The sequence below is a fragment of the Anguilla rostrata genome, chromosome 18 (genome assembly GCF_018555375.3).
Source record: "Anguilla rostrata isolate EN2019 chromosome 18, ASM1855537v3, whole genome shotgun sequence".
NCBI classification, from domain to species: domain Eukaryota; kingdom Metazoa; phylum Chordata; class Actinopteri; order Anguilliformes; family Anguillidae; genus Anguilla; species Anguilla rostrata.
Window position 1 is genome coordinate 9,552,754 of NC_057950.1, and position 19,463 is coordinate 9,572,216.

The window sequence follows — 19,463 nt, forward strand, 5'->3', positions numbered from 1 at the left end:
TATGGTAAGAACCTAGACCTCACTGTACCCCATCACTACGGTAAGAACCTAGAACCCACTGTACCCCATCACTACGGTAAGAACCTAGACCCCACTGTACCTCATCACTACAGTAAGAACCTAGACCCCACAGTACCCCATTACTACGGTAAGAACCTAGACCCCACTGTACCCCATCACTACGGTAAGAGCCTAGAACCCACTGTACCCCATCGCTATGGTAAGAACCTAGACCTCACTGTACCCCATCACTACGGTAAGAACCTAGAACCCACTGTACCCCATCACTACGGTAAGAACCTAGACCCCACTGTACCTGATCACTACAGTAAGAACCTAGACCCCACTGTACCCCATCACTACGGTAAGAACCTAGACCCCACTGTACCCCATCACTACGGTAAGAACCTAGACTCCACTGTACCCCATCACTACGGTAAGAGCCTAGAACCCACTGTACCCCATCACTACGGTAAGGACCTAGACCCCACTGTACCCCATCATTCTCCTGAGCTGAGCAGCACCCCAATGCCACCCCCTCCCCATCCCCCTCCCTCCTCTTCTACTCCAGCACACCACCCCCCCCCCCCCACTGCTCTGAGGCAGCAGAGACTGCTCTAAGACTGAAGTAAGACTGAATGTTGCATGATAATGGTTTTATAGGAAAAGGCATCCTGTTTGTGTGTCAGTTATAGAATGCAGTGCTGATTTCAGACCTTAGCTGCATTCATTAATGAACCTGTTTGTCACAGCAAATGTTTAAAAAGTTTCTCTCACTTGATAAATATATAGAAAAATGTCACTTTCATGTTTTTGTGCTTAATGTAAGTAATGCTTTCTGTGTGTGCATTTTTATGCATGTGTGTATGTGTGTGTGTGTGTGTATGTGTGTGATTGGCAGGATGTATTGTACACGGTGTGCAACCCGATCGGTAACGTGCTGCGAATCGTCATATTCAAGAGGAACGGGATCCAGGCCATGGTGGAGTATCCTTTTCATCTACTCCTCTGGGGGTGGAGTGGAAAACACACATCAACCAATCAGGAAGGTGGAAGGTGGGCTCTGGGGAGGGAGGGGTAATAGATCAGCCAGTCAGGGGTGTGGGGTGTGTTCGGGAAGAGCGGGGTCTAGTGCAGGGATGAAGTGTGGGTTTGGGAGGGGGATGACAGATGAGCCAATCGGAGGTGAAGGGTGGTTTTGGTGGAGGGAGTGGTGAAGTATGGGTTTTGGGGGGGGTGGGAGTTAACAGATGAACCAATCAGAGATGAAGGGTGGGTTTGATGGAGGGGTGTAGAGCAGGATGCATGATTGTGATCCTCACTGCCTTGATGCCCAGGGGCTTACAGATGTCTTCAGTACTCCAACAAACCGAAGAACCCCACGGCATTATGGGCCTCTCCGTATCTAATCTGGCGCAGCAGGCGCTGTTGTCACGGAGCCAGTCATGGAAATGGTGTGAGAGCACCTCGCTGGTGAAAACCCTGCTATGAAGTCAGTGTGTGACTCACCAGTGACTCCTGCCTCGGATGCCCATGAAAAGAAAAAATAAAGATAAAAAATAAAAAGATAAAAAATAAAAATAAAGACGCGCTTCCTGTGGCTTGGCTCTTTGCGGAAGTGAGGGTTTTTATGTGAACTGCTGCACCTCACAGAAGTTCAGCCCTCTGAAGTGTGTTTGTCGATTTCTCTGTGCAGCCAAGGTCAAAATGGAAACGGGATGCTTCTGAGAACCAGTGAACGAGCAGCATGTGCTTGTAGTGATGATTGTACATTTAAACGCTTCCTTAACTGCTGTCCAGGTTTGAATCTGTCCAGAGTGCCCAGAAAGCAAAAGCAGCTCTCAACGGAGCAGATATTTATGCCGGGTGCTGCACACTGAAAATTGAATATGCCCGGGTAAATATTTCACCATCTCTTACACGCTGATGATATCAGCATTAATTAGCATTCACATTAATGGGCTAATGTTTCTTGCGGTCTTATTGTCTTATTCAGGCATTCTCAGATCATTGTGAATTGACATGCATGTTTAGTAAAATATTTCTGTCTGTCTCATTTACTGTCATTCTGTTTGGTTCCTGGTGAGTACATATGCTTAGTCTCCTTCTGATGATGTCAGCACTCTTCTCCTTTTTGTTCTTGCGGCCAAGATGCCTGAATGTCTCATTCTGATGATGTCAGCACTGTTCTCATTTGTGTTCTTGCAGCCGACACGCCTGAATGTAATAAGGAATGATAACGACAGCTGGGACTACACAAAGCCATACCTGGTCAGACGAGGTAAAAGAATTACCTGCTCACTGTGTGTGTGTGTGCACGCACGTGTGTGGGTGTGTGTGCGTGCCTGTTTATGTGCATGCATTTGTATGTGTGTGTGTGTGTGTGTGTGTGTGTATGCGTGTGCCTGTGTGTGTATGTGTTTTTGTGTGTGTGTATGATCTGTCTTTGCTTCAGACTGGTGGAAGACCCTTAAGGTGATACACTGTGTGAATGTCCCTGAGAAGGGCGAGGGATTGCCTGAATCCCAAACTCTCTCACAGCCCTGCAGGTATAAATCCTGAACTGAATTTAAGTAGCGTAGCAGTGCGGAAACTAGCGATGAGGAGCGCTTGTGTTTTTCGTTCTGTGTGCTTCCTGTGCTGTTGCTCTTTCTTGCTGGGGTGTAGATATCAGCCTGGCAGGCTGCTCTCAGGGAGGGAAGCTGATGGGTTTGTGTTCAGATCTGCCTGCTGTCTCAAACAAAGCAAAGAAACTAGAAACACAGCACACAACTGAGGCCCTACTGCAGAGCACACACACTCACACATACGCACATACACACGCACACACACACACGCTCGCTCACTCACTCACATTCACACATATACACACACACAACCTGCTGCTGCGAGGCAGGTTTGAGGTGCATCTTTATTGGATGGTTATGTCCGACAAGCAGACTGTTGCTGGCCTGCCCCCCCCCCCTTCCCCCCCCCGCCTTGCTGTAGTGTTGAGTGTGTGAAGCCGTCACTGTGACTCTAGCGCCCCCCCCCCACCGCCTGCTGTGAAGGATCAAAATGACAGCGGACCCTAGACCTGCAGTCAAGCCAGCAGCACACCAGCATCACCAGAGTGAGTGAGCGAGCGAGCCTCCCTCTCCAAGCAGAGCCACGCCCCCCGTCTTGCACTGCCCAGACGCTCTCAGGGGACAGAGGAGGAACTCCAGGCTGACCCTCCACGGCAACATGCACCCCCTCCACCCCTAAACCATCAGAGACAGAGAGAACAGTCTTCCCGACACTCATCCTGAACGCATGCACCGCCTCATCACGCAGGAAGAGCGCCCCCTTCTGTCCTGGAGGACTGGCCTCCAAAAGAACATTCCCACAGTCCCACTTCATACTTTCAGCTTTATTTGCTGGGACTCGAGCAGGACCCTTTCCAAAGCAAAGGGGACAGATTTTTTTTTTGTTCTTTTGGTTTGTTCTGATGAGACGTCCTTTGTCAGAGCTGTCCACTCTTTCACCAGTTCATCTGTTTGCGAAATGTTGTCTGAATTCAGAGATCAGCTCTGGACTTTCCCTTGGTTTAGAAATACTACAGGGTGCCTGGGCCAAAGAGGAGATGGGCTCTGCTGATTCTGGAAAGAATCCAAATCTTATAGAGAAAACTCAAAAGCCTTTTCATCTAATTCGATTAGCCTCCCTTGCTAACTGCAAAAGAGTGATGAATAGAATGTATTCAAAGCTGACCTTGACTTCAGTGACACATTCCTGTGTGGAAAGTCTTCTGTCTTTTTTTGCTTTTTTTCCACTGGCACTTCAAAGAGCATATGGCTGACATCACAGACAGATCTTGAGTGCTTGAGTTTATGAGATTATAATGATTTTGTGAGAGGGTTTAATACGAGGTAATGTCTAATTAACAGCATGAAAAGCAGTAAGCCCCTGATTGGCTCTATATGAAAAGGAAATGCTATTTTTATGCTCATTCGTTTATCTGAGAACATTAACATTGTGCAGTACAAACCAAATTAAAATTGGTGTTAAAGCTTTTGGTTTTTTTTTCTTTTCCAGCAAAGGAAAGGTACACCCGACATTACTGCTGAACCCAGGGTCTGCTTTATGTCTTCTGTATTGGATTTGAGAGAATATTTAACTCTGAATGTGCTGACATTTTTCTGTTATGTATCAGCTGTGTGGAATGTTGGGTTTTTATCAATGAGCTGTGAATTGTTTTTGACTCAGTGATGAATTGATTGTTAGTGTTGCTGTACGCGAGTGGAGGCACATAGAGCTGAATAACATCTCCACTCCTCCCTGATGCATCGGGGATCCACTAGATCCTGGTAGGAGCAGTGATCCTCCCTGCTGTAGAAAGCAGTGATCCTCCCTGCTGTAGAAAGCAGTGATCCTCCCTGCTGTAGAAAGTAGTTATCCTCCTGTCTAAAGAGACACAGTAGAGCCCACATCCAGGTAATAGCCAGCACTATCACAAGCAGGTCTTCCTGGGGCGGTAAAGCATTGAAACTAGGGCCTTAACCAGCTTCTCAAGGCTGAACTGCCCGAACAACAGCCTGCAGCCACCTTGTTATCCCCGGCGTGTGGGTGTGGCCAAGTGACTCCTCCCCGAATCCCCGCCCGAGTGGCGGGGCAGGAAGTGGCTGCTTTCTTCAGCTCTGTGCCTCCGCTCGCTCTGGCCCCTCCCTGACTGTGTCGTACTGACTGTAAAATGATGTAACACAGGTTGATGTTTTGCGCTTGTGCTGAAAGGCCGCCCTTGCCGTCGCGGCTGACGCTAATGGTAGAAACACAGGTACTGTTTTCTCGCCCCCGCGTTGCGATACGACACGCAAGACCCAAAATATGTGAACCTACTCTGTGAAAATGTGCCCCGCCGTCCTCCCTTCCCCGCTTCTGTTCCGCGATCTGTATTATCGTTCGAAAGGCACCTAGAGGCAGTTTGAGAGGAAAACGAAACCCAGGAAATGCTTTTGTTTGGACATAAAAGTAGTTCTGTACCGTTCTCTGATTTTGTCTAAGCACAATGTGTCAAAACAAAAACTTTCACTGGGGTTCATTTTTTTCTGGATAATTTTAAATTATTTTTTAAATACATTTTGAATTAATTAAATGATAAATTGCTGATTTACGTTCAGGTTACAATCCTAGGTGCCCTTTCACATGTTATTTTTAATTCTGTTTACCCAGCTAACATTTAATGCTCTACTGTTGTAGTGCCATTGGGGGGGGGGGGGGGGGGGCGAGAAAAAAGAAACTTTATTTGAATGTTGCATGTTAGCTGGGTAAGAGCTGCAACTGTTTTCTTTGCTTGTCTGGACATGAACCTGAATTCTGGAAGCATGCTTGGTATATAAAAAAAATCACTGCAGCTCCTGTTATTGTTTTAGAACAGACCTACAGAACCCGTTTAGCTCGGCGTTATCCGCGCTGTTTGTGAGAGATCGTTAGCATGCTGCGTCCGAGCGGGACGCAACCGCACATACACGGCTGTGTGTTCCAGTGTCCTCTCAGCTGGTTTACCTGACGTGGGCTCAAAACGAAAGCCACCAAATGCACCTTTCGTATGTAAATATTGTATCGTCAGTGATGTCTCCGTGTCTGGCCTGAAGCTGTTCGGCTGTAACTGTGACCTTTAAAAGGTCGTCATCCTGCCTCAGTACGTAGAGGCCGGCCTCTGAGCGAGAGACTGCACAGCCACTTATTTGTGAAATTGGACGTGATTGCAGTCTGTCAGACCTTTAGCTGTTAGCCCCCAGCAGCATAGCAGCCTGTAGCTTATTCATCCCATGTTTGTTTGTGTTATTTTTACGTCACGTGTTTGTGTTATGTTTGTGTCGTCGATGTGCGTGCTGTGTGTCGTCTCTGTCCCTCCCTGTGTTTGGGTGCTTTATCCTCCTCTCTGAATGTGTTGGCGTTTCAGAACGTGGTAAGGGGAGACACAGGCAGGCTATCCTGGGAGAGCACCCGTCCTCTTACAGCGACAATGGCTACGGTAAGCAGAACTGACCCCTCTATGGCTGCGTGTCCTAGCGTTATCCCAACTGAGCACATAGTCCTAACCCCTCTGTGGTGCTACACCTGTGTGTGCTAGAGAGTGCACAGAGCTGGTAGAACAGGTTGTGCTGAGTACAGTGCCAAGCGAGTTATTGCCTAGGCCTGGAGAGGCTGCCAGCTCTGAATAGAGCATTATTATTATTTTTGTCTTATTTATTTATTTATTTGCTGGGAGGAGAAGTGCTACGTCAGGCCTCCCTGTGTGATGCGCGTGTCCCTCTCACCTCCTCAGGTACACACTGCCCCCTGCTGCCCCTCCCCAGCAACAACAGGTACAAGGTGAGCTCGCAGGACGTCCCAGACGTGGTGGCGTACCCGCTGCCCCAGTCCTCCGCCTACATGCCCCAATCCTCCAGCTCCGTCGCCATGGTGAGCGGCCTGCACCCTGCCAATATGAACTGCACCAGGATCTTCAACCTCTTCTGTCTCTATGGCAACATTGAGAAGGTGAGGAGAGTTGTGATTGGCTGGAACGGGAGGGTGACATGTAAAATGAAGTAGGACTTGTTGGAAGTATGCCACGCCCTTGCTCTGACCAGCTGGCGTATTCAACCAAAAATATAAATGGGTGTTATGAAGTACTGTTGGCGCTGTTAGCTGCAGAGTGCTTGAGAGAGTGAAAGCTAATGCTGTTTTGCAGCAGTTGATTGGTTTTTGGCAGGAGAAAGAGGTTCACCTGGAGTCATAGGGGACAGTGTTTGAGATACCATTGTTTCTGTGCTTGTCACCTCAACGATGCACGCTGTACTCTGTGTGGTGATGTCATAATGAGAATGCGTGGTAGCCAATCGTAGAGCTCAGCACGCTCACCTGCATGTGCCACGTCAGGTGAAGTTCATGAAGAGCGTTCCGGGCACGGCGCTGGTGGAGATGGGCGAGGAGTACGCCGTCGACCGCGCCATCACACACCTCAACAGCATAAAGCTGTTTGGCAAGAGGCTCAACGTTTGGTAAGTGCCTCCTCTCTTTCCCCCTTAGTCCCACCCACGGCCTGCCTGTTCTCTCAGCTTCTGGAACACCCTTTGGTATTTCTGACAAGAGGCGTGAAACGGCACATTAGGCTGTTTGCAGTAACGATGAGCGTGATGATCATGATGTAATGATAATGAACGTGATTAACATGAGGTAATGGTAATGAGTGTGATGATCATGACGTAATAATAATGAGTGTGATGATCATGACGTAGTGGTAATGAGTCATACACAGAACTGTCTTACGCACACACGCATAGATGTACGCACGCATGCATGCACACACACACACACACAGACACACATGCAAACGTGCACACTAACACATATGCGCACACCTGTGTTTCCCATACACTGAGTTGGGCAGCCCACCCAAATAGATTTGCCCCCCGCCCAAAAAGATTTTTTGTATTTAGTTGTTTATTTCTGTAAGCAATGCCCACTAATCGCAGATCCCCCCGTCAACAGTTCCTAGTTGCTGCAATGCAAATGTGGTCCAAAATGAAAACGCGTATGTGCCACGAAAGTTCACTTCAATGTAACATGGAATTATTGGTTAGCAAGAAAATAATCAGTAGCTCTCCAATTGTTATTTTGTCCACAAAATGTGACTTTATATCATAATAAATCCTTCCAGGACATTGTTGTTGCTATTGATAGCTTGGATGTCATGTTTGATTATGGCGTTCAGCCGTCCACCACATTTTAAATAGAGTTTTTTTTTTTTTGCAATTTTAAGGCTTGGGTCTTTGAATTGGGAACCCATCTGCAGCTGAGGCTGTATCAGGCACAGCCGAGGAGATTCAGACAGAGAGAGATTAGGCTGTCTCGCCTCTCCTGTAACCCCCCCCCCCCCCCCGCCCCCCCGACCCCTACAGCGTATCCAAGCAACACGCCGTCATCCCCAGTCAGGTGTTTGAGCTGGAGGACGGCACCAGCAGCTACAAAGACTTCGCCATGACCCGAAACAACCGCTTCACCAGCGCGGGGCAGGCCTCCAAAAACATCATCCAGCCGCCGTCCTGCGTGCTGCACTTCTACAACGTCCCGCCCTGCGTCACCCAGGAGGAGCTGCTGAGGGTGAGTCCCACCCCCGGGAGGAGGCCCCCCCCCCAGTTAAAATGCTGAGATGAGAGGTTATGGAGCATGCTCAGTATGCCTATGAATCTCCCGCCTCACCTCTGTTGAGCTGACCTCTATCTAACATCACAGGAACATAATGTAAACGTGGTGGTAATCATCTTTTGTGGAATCAAAGACCATGACACAATGGTCTCTGATTCCACTTAAGGCGATGAACACCATGTTGCTGTGTTTAATCACATAGTCCTCTTAATAGCCAATACAGTTTGTCTTAAAAGATAGTCTTTCTCTCTTCGCAACAATAAGAGATAAATGTAGGAGGTAGCAGTTTAGTGGAAGGATTGTCTGGCTGAGGCATTGTATGTCTCTCAAGGTTAATCGAGTTCTTTCAATACTCACAGAAGAATAGCACGTTCTGCTGGATAAGCACAAAGAATGACTCAACTCTTTTCAAGATCCTTGCCTTTATACTTTGCTCTCTATTGTGTATATGTGTGCATCCATGTGTGTGCGTGTGTGTGTGTGTGTGTGCTTGTGGTGTGATTGTGTGTAATTTGTTTTTTTAACAGCTTTGTACAGACCACGATGTTCCTGGTTTTGTCAAGTTCAAGGTGTTTGATGCGAAACGTAAGTACGAAGGCCTCTTTTCTGTCTAAGTCATGTATGTAACTATGGCTTCCGTTTGTCTTTGAATTCTTAATATTCAGCATTAGAAAGTTGCAGCCAGCTGCCATAACTTGGCAGGACAGTTGTTATTATTGTGCAGGAGGTGGGGAGGTGGTGTTTCTTCTGTGCAGGAGGTGGGGAGATGGTGTTCCTCTTGGTCAGGAGGTGGGGAGATGGTATTCCTCCTGGTCAGGAGATGGGGAGATGGTGTTCCTCCTGTGCAGGAGGTGGATGGTGTTCCTCCTGGTCAGGAGTGGGAGATGGTGTTCCTCTGTGCAGGAGGTGGGAGAATGGTGTTCCTCCTGGTCAGGAGGTGGGAGATGGTGTTCCTCCTGGTCAGGAGGTGGGGAGATGTGTTCATCCTGGTCAGGAGGTGGGAGATGGTGTCCTCCTGTGCAGGAGGTGGGGAGATGGTGTTCCTCCTGGTCAGGAGGTGGGGAGGTGGTGTTTCTTCTGTGCAGGAGGTGGGGAGATGGTGTTCCTCTTGGTCAGGAGGTGGGGAGATGGTATTCCTCCTGGTCAGGAGATGGGGAGATGGTGTTCCTCCTGTGCAGGAGGTGGGGAGATGGTGTTCCTCCTGGTCAGGAGGTGGGGAGATGGTGTTCCTCCTGTGCAGGAGGTGGGGAGATGGTGTTCCTCCTGGTCAGGAGGTGGGGAGATGGTGTTCCTCCTGGTCAGGAGGTGGGGAGATGGTGTTCATCCTGGTCAGGAGGTGGGGAGATGGTGTTCCTCCTGTGCAGGAGGTGGGGAGATGGTGTTCCTCCTGGTCAGGAGGTGGGGAGGTGGTGTTTCTCCTGTGCAGGAGGTGGGGAGATGGTGTTCCTCCTGGTCAGGAGGTGGGGAGATGGTGTTCCTCCTGTGCAGGAGGTGGGGAGATGGTGTTCCTCCTGGTCAGGAGGTGGGGAGATGGTGTTCCTCCTGTGCAGGAGGTGGGGAGATGGTGTTCCTCCTGGTCAGGAGGTGGGGAGATGGTGTTCCTCCTGGTCAGGTGGTGCCGTGTCTCATGGAGGGAGCCCCTTTTACTGACGCCCCCCTTTCCTTTTTTCCCCACAGCCTCCAGTAAAACCATCTCGGGGCTGCTAGAGTTTGACACCAAGACGCATGCTGTGGAGGTGCTGACGGTGCTGAACCACTACCAGATCCGAATACCAAGTGAGTGCTGTCAGATTAAGGTCTGCCTGCCACCCAGAAGGCATTCTGTCCCAAACCCAACGCCATGACGTCATCCCCAAGCCCTGCCCTCAACCCCCTATCCCTAGAGCTAGAGCTACCTCAATCCTAAACTCAACCACAACCAAAACCGCAACCTCAACCCCCCAACGGTAACCCGAGCACTAACTTCCCACAGAGCCCTCAGCTCTAACGTTGATCTGAGCCCAAACTCACACTGTGGTCCAAACCCCAGAACCTTTTCTGAATCTGTACGGGCTCACGGTTTGGGCTGAAACAGGCCTGCCAGACGCAGCTCGGAGGTGGTTTAACGGCACAGATGTTGGCCACCTGTGGCAGGTTCTGGTCACGCTGCGGACTCTGTCTCAGGCTCCTGTGCGTATATGTACAGTAATGGCAGGGAGTGCTGAACGGACGTGCTGCTGCTCTTGCTCCTTTCAGATGGCTCCAATCCCTACACCCTGAAGCTGTGCTTCTCCACCTCCTCACACCTGTGAGAGCCTGTGTGGGCGGGGCAGGCCAGGTGGGGCGCCAGCAGGTGTGGTCAGGAGGGGCTAGCAGAGGGGCAGGAGTGGAGCTGCACTGAAGAGGAAGAGGAGGAGGAGGAGCGCAGGATGAAGATTCCTTCCTCATCACAACCCAATGCGACACACCCTGCGACAAGAGGACACACACACCGCTAATACACAAGAGCAAAACACAGATGCTTTTATTGTATTCAGTTTCCATCTGAATGCACACACACACACACACACACACACACACATATACACACACACAGGCAAACACACACATACACACATGGACACACAAACACACACACACACACACACAGACACACATACGTAAACATACAGGTACACACCCGCAGCCACGCACGCACGTGCACACACACACACACACACACACACACATCCACCAGGATTTGTCTTTGGCTTTTAAAAATAATGTACCTGTTTGGCCTGTCTGACGGTTGCCCATGGTTACATATATAAGTGATGTCACAGGCCTGTACTGAGCTGTGTAGCGCTAACCAAACACACCGATCTGTGTAGCGTAGCTGAATTCACTGGGTACAACAGCCTGGCCAACCTCTCTAAAGATCAACGAACAAAGTGTTTATAGCCTTGTAAAATTTAGACCACATTGTAATATATAAATGTGTATAGTATTTGAAATTGGGTTTGGGTGGGCTGGGCTAGGACTGCTGACATATGATCTAAGACCTGGTGTCTGAGAGGAGAGCGTAGTTTTACTGTTGGGAGGGGGCATTTTGAGTTTTAGGCTCTGTTGTTGTATAGTGTTTACACATGAAGGTCCAGGCTTTGTGTTGATGTCATTGTACCCCTGTGCACACGGCCATGTCTGGGGTTTTAGCTGTCAGCATGACGGTCATTAAACGTTTTACCGGTTGCTGCTTCGTCTTCTTCGTTTGATTTGATTTACTGCTCTGCGCCTTCTTGTTTAAGTCTGGAATGTAATGCAATTTAGGAGCCCAGTCTTGTACCTCTGGTTTTTTTTTGTCTAATCAAATGCATTTCAAAGGAGATGCCAGGGACCCAGTTTCCTTTTTAATCTGAAAGTCCCGCGACTGAATTATTGTGAGTTTATAGAAAGGAAAAAGCATAGAGTAGTGTTTATTTGATTTAAATCTCTGGAGCTGTTCTCATCTGAAAAAGTGCTGGATGAAATTACAACAAAAGGATATGACTGTGGTTTCATAAAAACTCTCAGAAGGGCCAGGCTAATCAATCCAGTATGGTCAAGGCTCTCCTTTTCAGAAAAATAAAATTCTAATAAAAAATATTTATTCAGGCACCAATGAATTAGACAAGGATTACAAGAAATGACCTTAGCTTTGGGTGTGTCCCAGCGCTTGTGTTTTGGGAATATTGCTGGGTCTCAGTTTAAGGGCAGCAGGTTTGTTTTCTCATTCATGGCTCCAGCTAAGCTGGGTGTGTATGAGAGTAAGAAAACACCAGGTCAGGCACTCTATCAGAGCTCGTGTGGAGGAGTGTGAGCTTGCAGACACCTGAGGATAGGAGAGGAGGGGGGAGGGGGTGTGGAGGCAGGTGGGGGTGTGTGGGGGCAGGTGGGGGTATGTACTGTAGGGGCAGGTTGGGGTATGTGGGGGCTGGTGGGGTATGTATGGGAAATTGGGTATGTGGGGACGTGAGGGTATGTAGGGGCAAATGGTATGGTGGCAGGTGGGGTATGGGGCAGTGGGGTATGTAGGAGCAAGTGGGACGTGGGGGGTATGTGGGGCAGGTGGGGGTATGTGGGTCAAGTGGGGTATGTGGGGCAGGTGGGGGTATGTAGGAGCAAGTGGGGGCACGTGGGGGGTATGTGGGGGCAGGTGGGGGTATGTAGGGTCAAGTGGGGGTATGTGGGGGCAGGTGGGGGTATGTAGGGGCAAGTGGGGGTTTGCTGTCATGGGCACACTGCCAGTGGGAGGGCTCTGAGGCAGCCTACTGCACATCACCATGGAGACTGCCCAGCCTGCCATGCATACGACATGGATCACATGTGTTGTCATGGCCACCAGCAGGTAGGAGGGGGTGAGGAACCACACCATGACACACGCCCTGCCTGAAGGAGCAGCCGCTTAATGAACAGCCCTTTCGTCTCTTTCGGAAAGATCCATACGTGTCAAATCAAGAGTGGGGGGGGGGGGGGGGGGTTGCCATGGTTACGGGGTGCACACAAAGCGAGTGTGTGGAGTTTTGGCAGGTGCAGGCTGCTGGGGGAGCAGGTAGCAGGGCTGTATTGTCCCCTGCTGAATCCATTCCAGAGGGATACTGGGAGCAGACCCCTCACCAATCGGACCCTGTGCCCTGGTGAGTGGTGCTGGGGGCCCAAAAGCGCCCTGTCACTATGATGCCCGAAGGCCAGGGCACTGGAGATGCCCCTCAAAGGCACAGCCCAGTGGGGATCCACAGAAAATGGGTGGGAATTTTGGGAGCCATTCCTAACCTCAACAAGCACCTGGCCATCACCTGCCTGCTCCTCAACATCTTTCTCCCAGGCACAGGTAAGTGCACAGGTAAAGACCGGCAAGAGCACAGGTAAAGGCACTGGTAGAGAGCCAGAATGCTGCATGAGGCTTAGGGGATAGTTGATGAAGAATCTGGTCGGTGAAGAATCTGGTTGATGAAGGATCTGGTTGTCTGTTCATGCTGGTGTTATTCAGGAGGTCAATTTTGGCTGCAAACCAGCCTGACGTCATCAGACAGACAGAAGGAAGGTAGCAGCTCCTGTGTTGTAGCCATTTGGATCAGCACAGTTGAGATGGAAACAAGCTTTATTCAGTTATTAGCTTATGGCTGAACAGTGGTCTTATGTAGTTCTGCTGAGGTCCCTTGGTTTTGACTGATCTGATTTGTGTGGGCACTTTGAATCATTTATTGCATTGGATTCAGCCTGTTGGTGCAACAGTGGGTGCTCTGTAGGTACTGTCTGAGTCGGAGTCTGAAATGTATTAACATCACATGAGGCTTATTTAACATGTTACTGCCGCATAGTTTCCACAACTTGTCAGTACCATCTCTTTCTCTCTCTCTCTCACACACACACAAACTCCCCCCTTTCTCTCGCTTGTACTCAGAAATTAATCTAATGATTTCAGTCAGGTTTACTAAACCTGCAGGGCTCCTGCATTTGAGATCATAGCTCCTGTACCTAGGCACTCAGCTGGACTGCGTTGTTGTCAGTAGCAGTGTAAGTGTCACATCATCAGGCTTAAATTATGGCGCAGTTCCATTTAGAATTTGTATGTTGTCGCTACGGTGACAGCGTTTGAATCCCTGAGTGTTCTACAGTGTTAACGAGTGCTTAACAGCTGCAGACTGTGAGGAGCCAATCAGGAGAGGTTCTCCACGTTAACCCCAAGGCAGGCACAATTTGGCCTCCTGTCAAATCTGTCTGAAGGGCAGCAGCTTGTGTCTGTGCCAGGTACTGTGATGTGGAGATCAAAGTGCTCCTACTCAGTCTCTCAGATTTGATGTGATGTGGAGAATATGCCAGTTCTGACACCACCTGCCTGTTAGACCCGAAGCTTGCTGGAGTTAGCAAGTTCAGCCCCGCTGAACACTGAAAAGCGTGTTTAATGAGTCTCGGATCTCAAAAGAGGCCATCTGCTTGGCCTTCCTCGTTTGCCAAATTATACCTTCTGCACTTACAGTGTGCTAATGGCTTTATCTGCCTGCCACGAATGCACAGCGCATTAGTCCCTGCACCCCTGCAGGATATGGCATTCCTGCAGGGGCCTAGGACCCACTATAACTGAGGGGGATGTGCCCCCCCCCCCTCCACATTTTAACCAAGTGGATAGTGGCCACTTTTCAAAAATGCTTATTGTTGCTTTAGCAAATGAATGATTAACACTGCAGTCCACCAATCCCTGCTTAGGGATGGTTGCTATAACATTTCTTCCGACATTGCAGACAATGGCAGATCTGAAGCAGTATAACTGATAATGAAAAAAATGTTTTTACCTACAAGTTACAAAGCTTCTGTGGGTGGTTAAAAGCTGCTGTTGTTGACAGGCGTTATCCTGAATGTTTGGAGGGGAGGGGGTTATTTTTATTTTTCTCCAAGTCGAAGACAAACTTAGAAAAGTGTCTGTTGTGGATAAACCTTGGACAGGTTTTTTTTTTTCAAGATTGGGCAGGTTTGAGGCTCTGATGGGGTGGATTCACCATTTTAAAATCTTTGTTCACCACTCATCTAAAGCAGCAACCACTATCCACTTAGTTAGTTTGGCCAGCTAGCTCCTCCACTTGTTATAATTCAAAGGAGTATTTGTGTGCCTTCCTGACATAAGCACCTATAATAATGTACTAGGTTGTTTTGAAGGAGTAATACCGCTAATAGTTTAGTAGCCATGTGATGCTAGCTCTAATGCTAACTTAGCTAGCTAGCTCTTTATACCTACCTGTACGCATATTACCGATTTCTCAGTGAAAGTATAGGTTGTGTCACTTAGTGGTCCATATTACAGTTGAATCAATATGTATATCTTGTATCATTCGCACAGTCATTTTGATCTGCTATTTATATGTAGTGGATCTGCGCTCCCTATCTCTGGAATGTTCTTCCCTCATCAATTAGAAAAGCAAGTTCCGTTGATATTTTAAAATCGAAACTCAAAACAGATCTTCTCTCATTCTCCTACAGCCCACCGTGACCGGTCGGACGGCCCTTAAATTAGTGTTTTATTATTTTCAGTTTTTGTTATGTCGCTGATTTGCTTCTTTCATTGCATTTTAAATGGTCGGTGTGTTGCGACTTCTGTGAAATGCATTTTAAATAAATGACGATGACTTAAAACTGGAGTGGGTGTGGAAAAGCAGTGATTGTACCTGCAACTGCAGAGGAAAGCCCGCAAGGAGAGGTTCAGATTCAAGCAGCGAACTAATCCATGACAGCGCAGTTCACATGTTAACCACAAAGTATCAAGGCCATTTCTGCCTTGCACTTTAAACCACCTCTTCAAACAATCGTTTCATAACCAGGACACACAGTGTCATTGATACGAAGTTATCGGGCTAATAGCTCCCCCTTGTGGAGAATCTTCAGCCTGTTAAACACGTGGGAGGGACTGAGTGAGTTTCAAATCAAGGCCATGAAGTGCTTCACATGTAAAAAAAATGAATGAATTAATAAAGCTACTGAAATAAAATGATGTTGGAATGTAAGTTTCATGTAATTTGACATTTAACATATTTCAGTTACCATCTAAATGTAGCAGTTATTTCTGTTAAATGAGAAAAAGCAAAAGAAAAAAAACAAGACAAAATTCCAAGAAGAACTGTACAGCGCTTTATTTAACCAGTTTTCTGGCAAATCGTCCGTGCAAAGTGAGAATGTGCAGCTCTGTGCAAGGGTACATGTGTACATGTCCCTGCTGCAGGCTGGTCCGTCGGCCCCAGGGCCCCCCAGGAAGAGCCCCTTCTAGCCTGTGGGCCACGACAGCTGCTTCTCAACCTTAAATTCTGCAACACACAACAACACCAACACACACTGCTCACACTGTGCCTAATACGTCCAACATATCCAGGGGAGCAGGGCACAACCTTCAACAACTAGTCCCCGTACCTGTTTAGGTTCCCCCTGAAATGAGTCTTTCTGGGTGATTCCTGTTAAACACAAAATGGACACATTGTAATTACTTAGTATTTATTAAGTCTACAGAAGTAGCGCCCCTGAACAAACTCAGCCCAAGCATGCGTTTATAACGCCATTATTACCCTTTTATTACTCCTTTATTACCCCATTAATAATGCGGTACGGTCAAACATTGCCTGGGCAACTAGTGCCATTAACACAGTGTGATAAAGGTTGATGAACATCACCACTGTAACTGAAATTAAATGGCCAATATTAAAGTGATTTATTATTAAATATGAGCAGCGGGTGGCACGGTTGTGGTGCAGGGATGCTCACCAGGACTAAATGTGAGTCCTGGCTTCCATTTTACAGTATCCTTCCAGTATCCCGCCAGTGTTCAACAGGTGTCGGTTAAAATTGTGAAAGTAATATTTTTTAAAATATTTGGTTTCTGAAAATACATAAGGAAAAGCCATAGAAGCTAGCACTCTCATCACTGCGTCCTGTACAAAAAAGCAGCACACAGGCCTGCCTGTGTGGTTGTACTTTATTCCCAATATGACAGAATATGTCTGTTACGTTTACCTTCCAGAACTTTACCTGCAATATGTGATGAAAAGCTTTCTCAGCTTTCTCAAACTCTGAAGTAAAAATCCTTCTTTCTGTTTTTTTTTTTCTTTTTTTGCTGTCTGAATTTTACTGACTGATTCTTCTTGGTGAAAGGAAGATCTAAAATAGACAGGCAGTCAGAAACAGACAGGCACGCAGGCAGGCAGGCAAGAGACAGACAGACAGTCAGACAGACATTTTAACATTTAAAATCTCTCTCAGTCTCCATGGAAACACAGCAGCAGCTGCGTTTCAGCGCCTGGCTCCTTTTTCCAGTTTCTTCTCCTCTGAAAAAGATGAGAGAGAGACTCCTTTCATCGCAGCCTCTCTGGGTGTCTCTGTGCTGGGGGGTGATCTTTAATTGCGATTAAAGTGTAAAAGTTTAAAATGACAGCACTTTGAACAACTGTCTGCATCCGGTGCGGGTTCAAAATCACTCCTATGCCCCTGCATTACTGGCTGATCCACATCAGAATGCCACGTCTAATCCAGGGTGCGCGGAGCCTCCCTGGCATGTTTATCCAGTGCTGTGGCTGTTATGTGATACCCGCCTGCCCCTGTGAACCCCCCCCTCCCCCTCTTGTTGTGGGGGTACCCAGACTAGTTGCTGGCTATGGCTGGTCCAACAGCTGCCACATTTGCGGTTCACTTCAGTGCAGTGATGCTGAGACAGAAGACCCCCAGTGCAGTGATACTAATGCTGGGGTCCCCCAGTGCAGTGATACAAATTCAGGGGTCCTCCAGTGCAGTGATACTGATGCAGGGGTCCCACAGTGCAGTGATACTGATGCAGGGGTCCTCCAGTGCAGTGATACTGATGCAGGGGTCCCCCAGTGCAGCGATACTGATGCAGGGGTCCCACAGTGCAGTGATACTAATGCAGGGGTCCCACAGTGCAGTGATACTGATTCAGGGGTCCTCCAGTGCAGTGATACTGATGCAGGGGTCCTCCAGTGCAGTGATACTGATGCAGGGGCCCCCCAGTGCAGTGATACTAATGCTGGGGTCCCCCAGTTCTTACAGGGCTGTGCTTTATGTTCCTCTCCCGGCTGTAGGCACCATGCTGGCTGGCCTGGCTTTGCTCTGCTGTCCCCAGAACACCAGGAAGAGGCGGGGCCAAGAGGCAGACCCACTGGTGCTGGCCTGCATCAACCTATGGGTGGGCCTGTCTCAACTCTTCACTGTCACCTTCCTTCTGATTGGCTGGCTGTGGAGCCTCGTCTGGGGAGTCATCTTGCTGCAGCAGTCTTGTAGGTTTGCTTTATATCTGTGAGTTTATAGCCCTTAGGTGAATTCAATGAGTTTATAGCCCTTAGGTGAATTCAATGAGTTTATAGCCCTTAGGTGAATTCAATGAGTTTATAGCCCTTAGGTGAATCAATACCTGGGCCATGTAATGCTAGCGCCATTCCACTGAAAGTGTTTGTCTGAAATTCCATAACTCTCTCAGAGTCCTTTCTGTCTGCCTGTTGGCAGAGTTTTAGGAGGAGAGTGAACCCCCCCCCCCCCCCGCCTCACTTACTGTTCCACACTAACCTTGGCATCATACAGGAATTCCTCAGCCAAATCCCTTAAAATGTCACATTTGGGTGTACACAAAGAGCACTTAAACTGAATTACTGTGCCGAGGCTCGGAGAATGCCCTTTTGCCCTCTTTTCATTCCAGTGATGTCCATGTTCGCTCGCTCTGTGGAAAAATAAATGAATTCCATTTATGTGGTTTTTTTAACTGCATACTAAAGCACAGTTTTAGCTTTGTACAGCCTTTAGAAAAAGACAGAAAAAGTGGAACTGAAGCTGAAGTAGGCAGAAGGCCAGGAGGTCAGAAGTCCATTTAATCTGTAATATTGCGCTTGAAAGTGAGATAATCATCATGTAGCGGCAGGAGAATTCCCAGCATGGGTGTATCGATCCCTTTAAATCACATATCACTCACTAACAAATTTTGGACTCTTCATTTAAATGACCAGTGAAGGCAAGTTGAGGAAGAAAAAATAGCATAGTTCCAAAAGGTGTTTCTGTTTAAATTCTCCCTTTTCACAAACCACAAAAAATGTATTAAAATGCACGGTTCCTGATTACTCCCAAACAGAGATGCATATATAAAATATTAGATGGAAATTTCAGATTCTAAATAAAAATTAATTCAACTACTGTGAATTTGTGAATCTGAAACACAAACAGTGCCATCCAAAATTATTCAAATGATAAAGGTGAGAAAGAAAGAATGGGTAGATAAATAATACAATAATACAAGTACTCTGCTGTACTTTAGTTCTTGAACGTGAGAAAAATATTCTACTCGAATAACTATTCAGTGGAATCAACGAAAATAACACTTTTCTCATATTACAAATAAATTTCTTAGAAAAATTGCTGTCTCGCTGTGTGTGGGTGCACTTGCATCCTCTACCAGGCAGGTTTACCACTGTTTTGGTGGTTTTAAACTTCTTAGTAGTGGAAGGTGGTTTTTTCATATGCTAATATTCTGGCAAAGGCTAGGCAGGTGTGCAGATACTTTCTAATATTTGAGCATTTAATATAGCTCATTACTGATTTTATATTATACATTCAGGAGTGTGCTGTATAGTCATTTCCTGTTTACTATTCCTGGCCTAGAAATAATCCAATAATGTGTGGCATAGATTTTTTACTTGGATATTAGGTGGATATTATTCAATTCAGTGGTGTGTACATAGGGTACACTAGAGGGAAAACAGAAAAAACATATTTTTTACAGATTGTGAAATAACCCAGCGTTTGGTTTATTCTCTACAGATCACAGCAGCAAAGTCCAG

At 47.6% G+C, this 19,463-nt stretch overlaps 1 protein-coding gene across 3 annotated transcripts in view; it reads left to right on the forward strand.

The window, feature by feature from the left end:
• The window catches only part of LOC135245370 (heterogeneous nuclear ribonucleoprotein L-like), a 31,245-nt gene extending 19,884 nt beyond the window's left edge, over window positions 1–11,361 (forward strand). For 2 of the 3 annotated variants that reach the window (XM_064318450.1, XM_064318453.1), the window contains exons 4-13: window positions 902–987; window positions 1,801–1,897; window positions 2,209–2,280; window positions 5,914–5,995; window positions 6,290–6,504; window positions 6,886–7,007; window positions 7,908–8,109; window positions 8,682–8,739; window positions 9,832–9,930; window positions 10,390–11,361. In XM_064318450.1, coding sequence (XP_064174520.1) covers window positions 902–987; window positions 1,801–1,897; window positions 2,209–2,280; window positions 5,914–5,995; window positions 6,290–6,504; window positions 6,886–7,007; window positions 7,908–8,109; window positions 8,682–8,739; window positions 9,832–9,930; window positions 10,390–10,445 — 1,089 coding nt within the window. In that variant the 3' untranslated portion in view covers window positions 10,446–11,361. Of the gene's footprint in view, window positions 1–901; window positions 988–1,800; window positions 1,898–2,208; window positions 2,282–5,913; window positions 5,996–6,289; window positions 6,505–6,885; window positions 7,008–7,907; window positions 8,110–8,681; window positions 8,740–9,831; window positions 9,931–10,389 lie in introns of all 3 variants that reach the window. The other variant, XM_064318451.1, reaches the window with a different exon arrangement.
• Window positions 11,362–19,463: the final 8,102 nt, after the last annotated feature.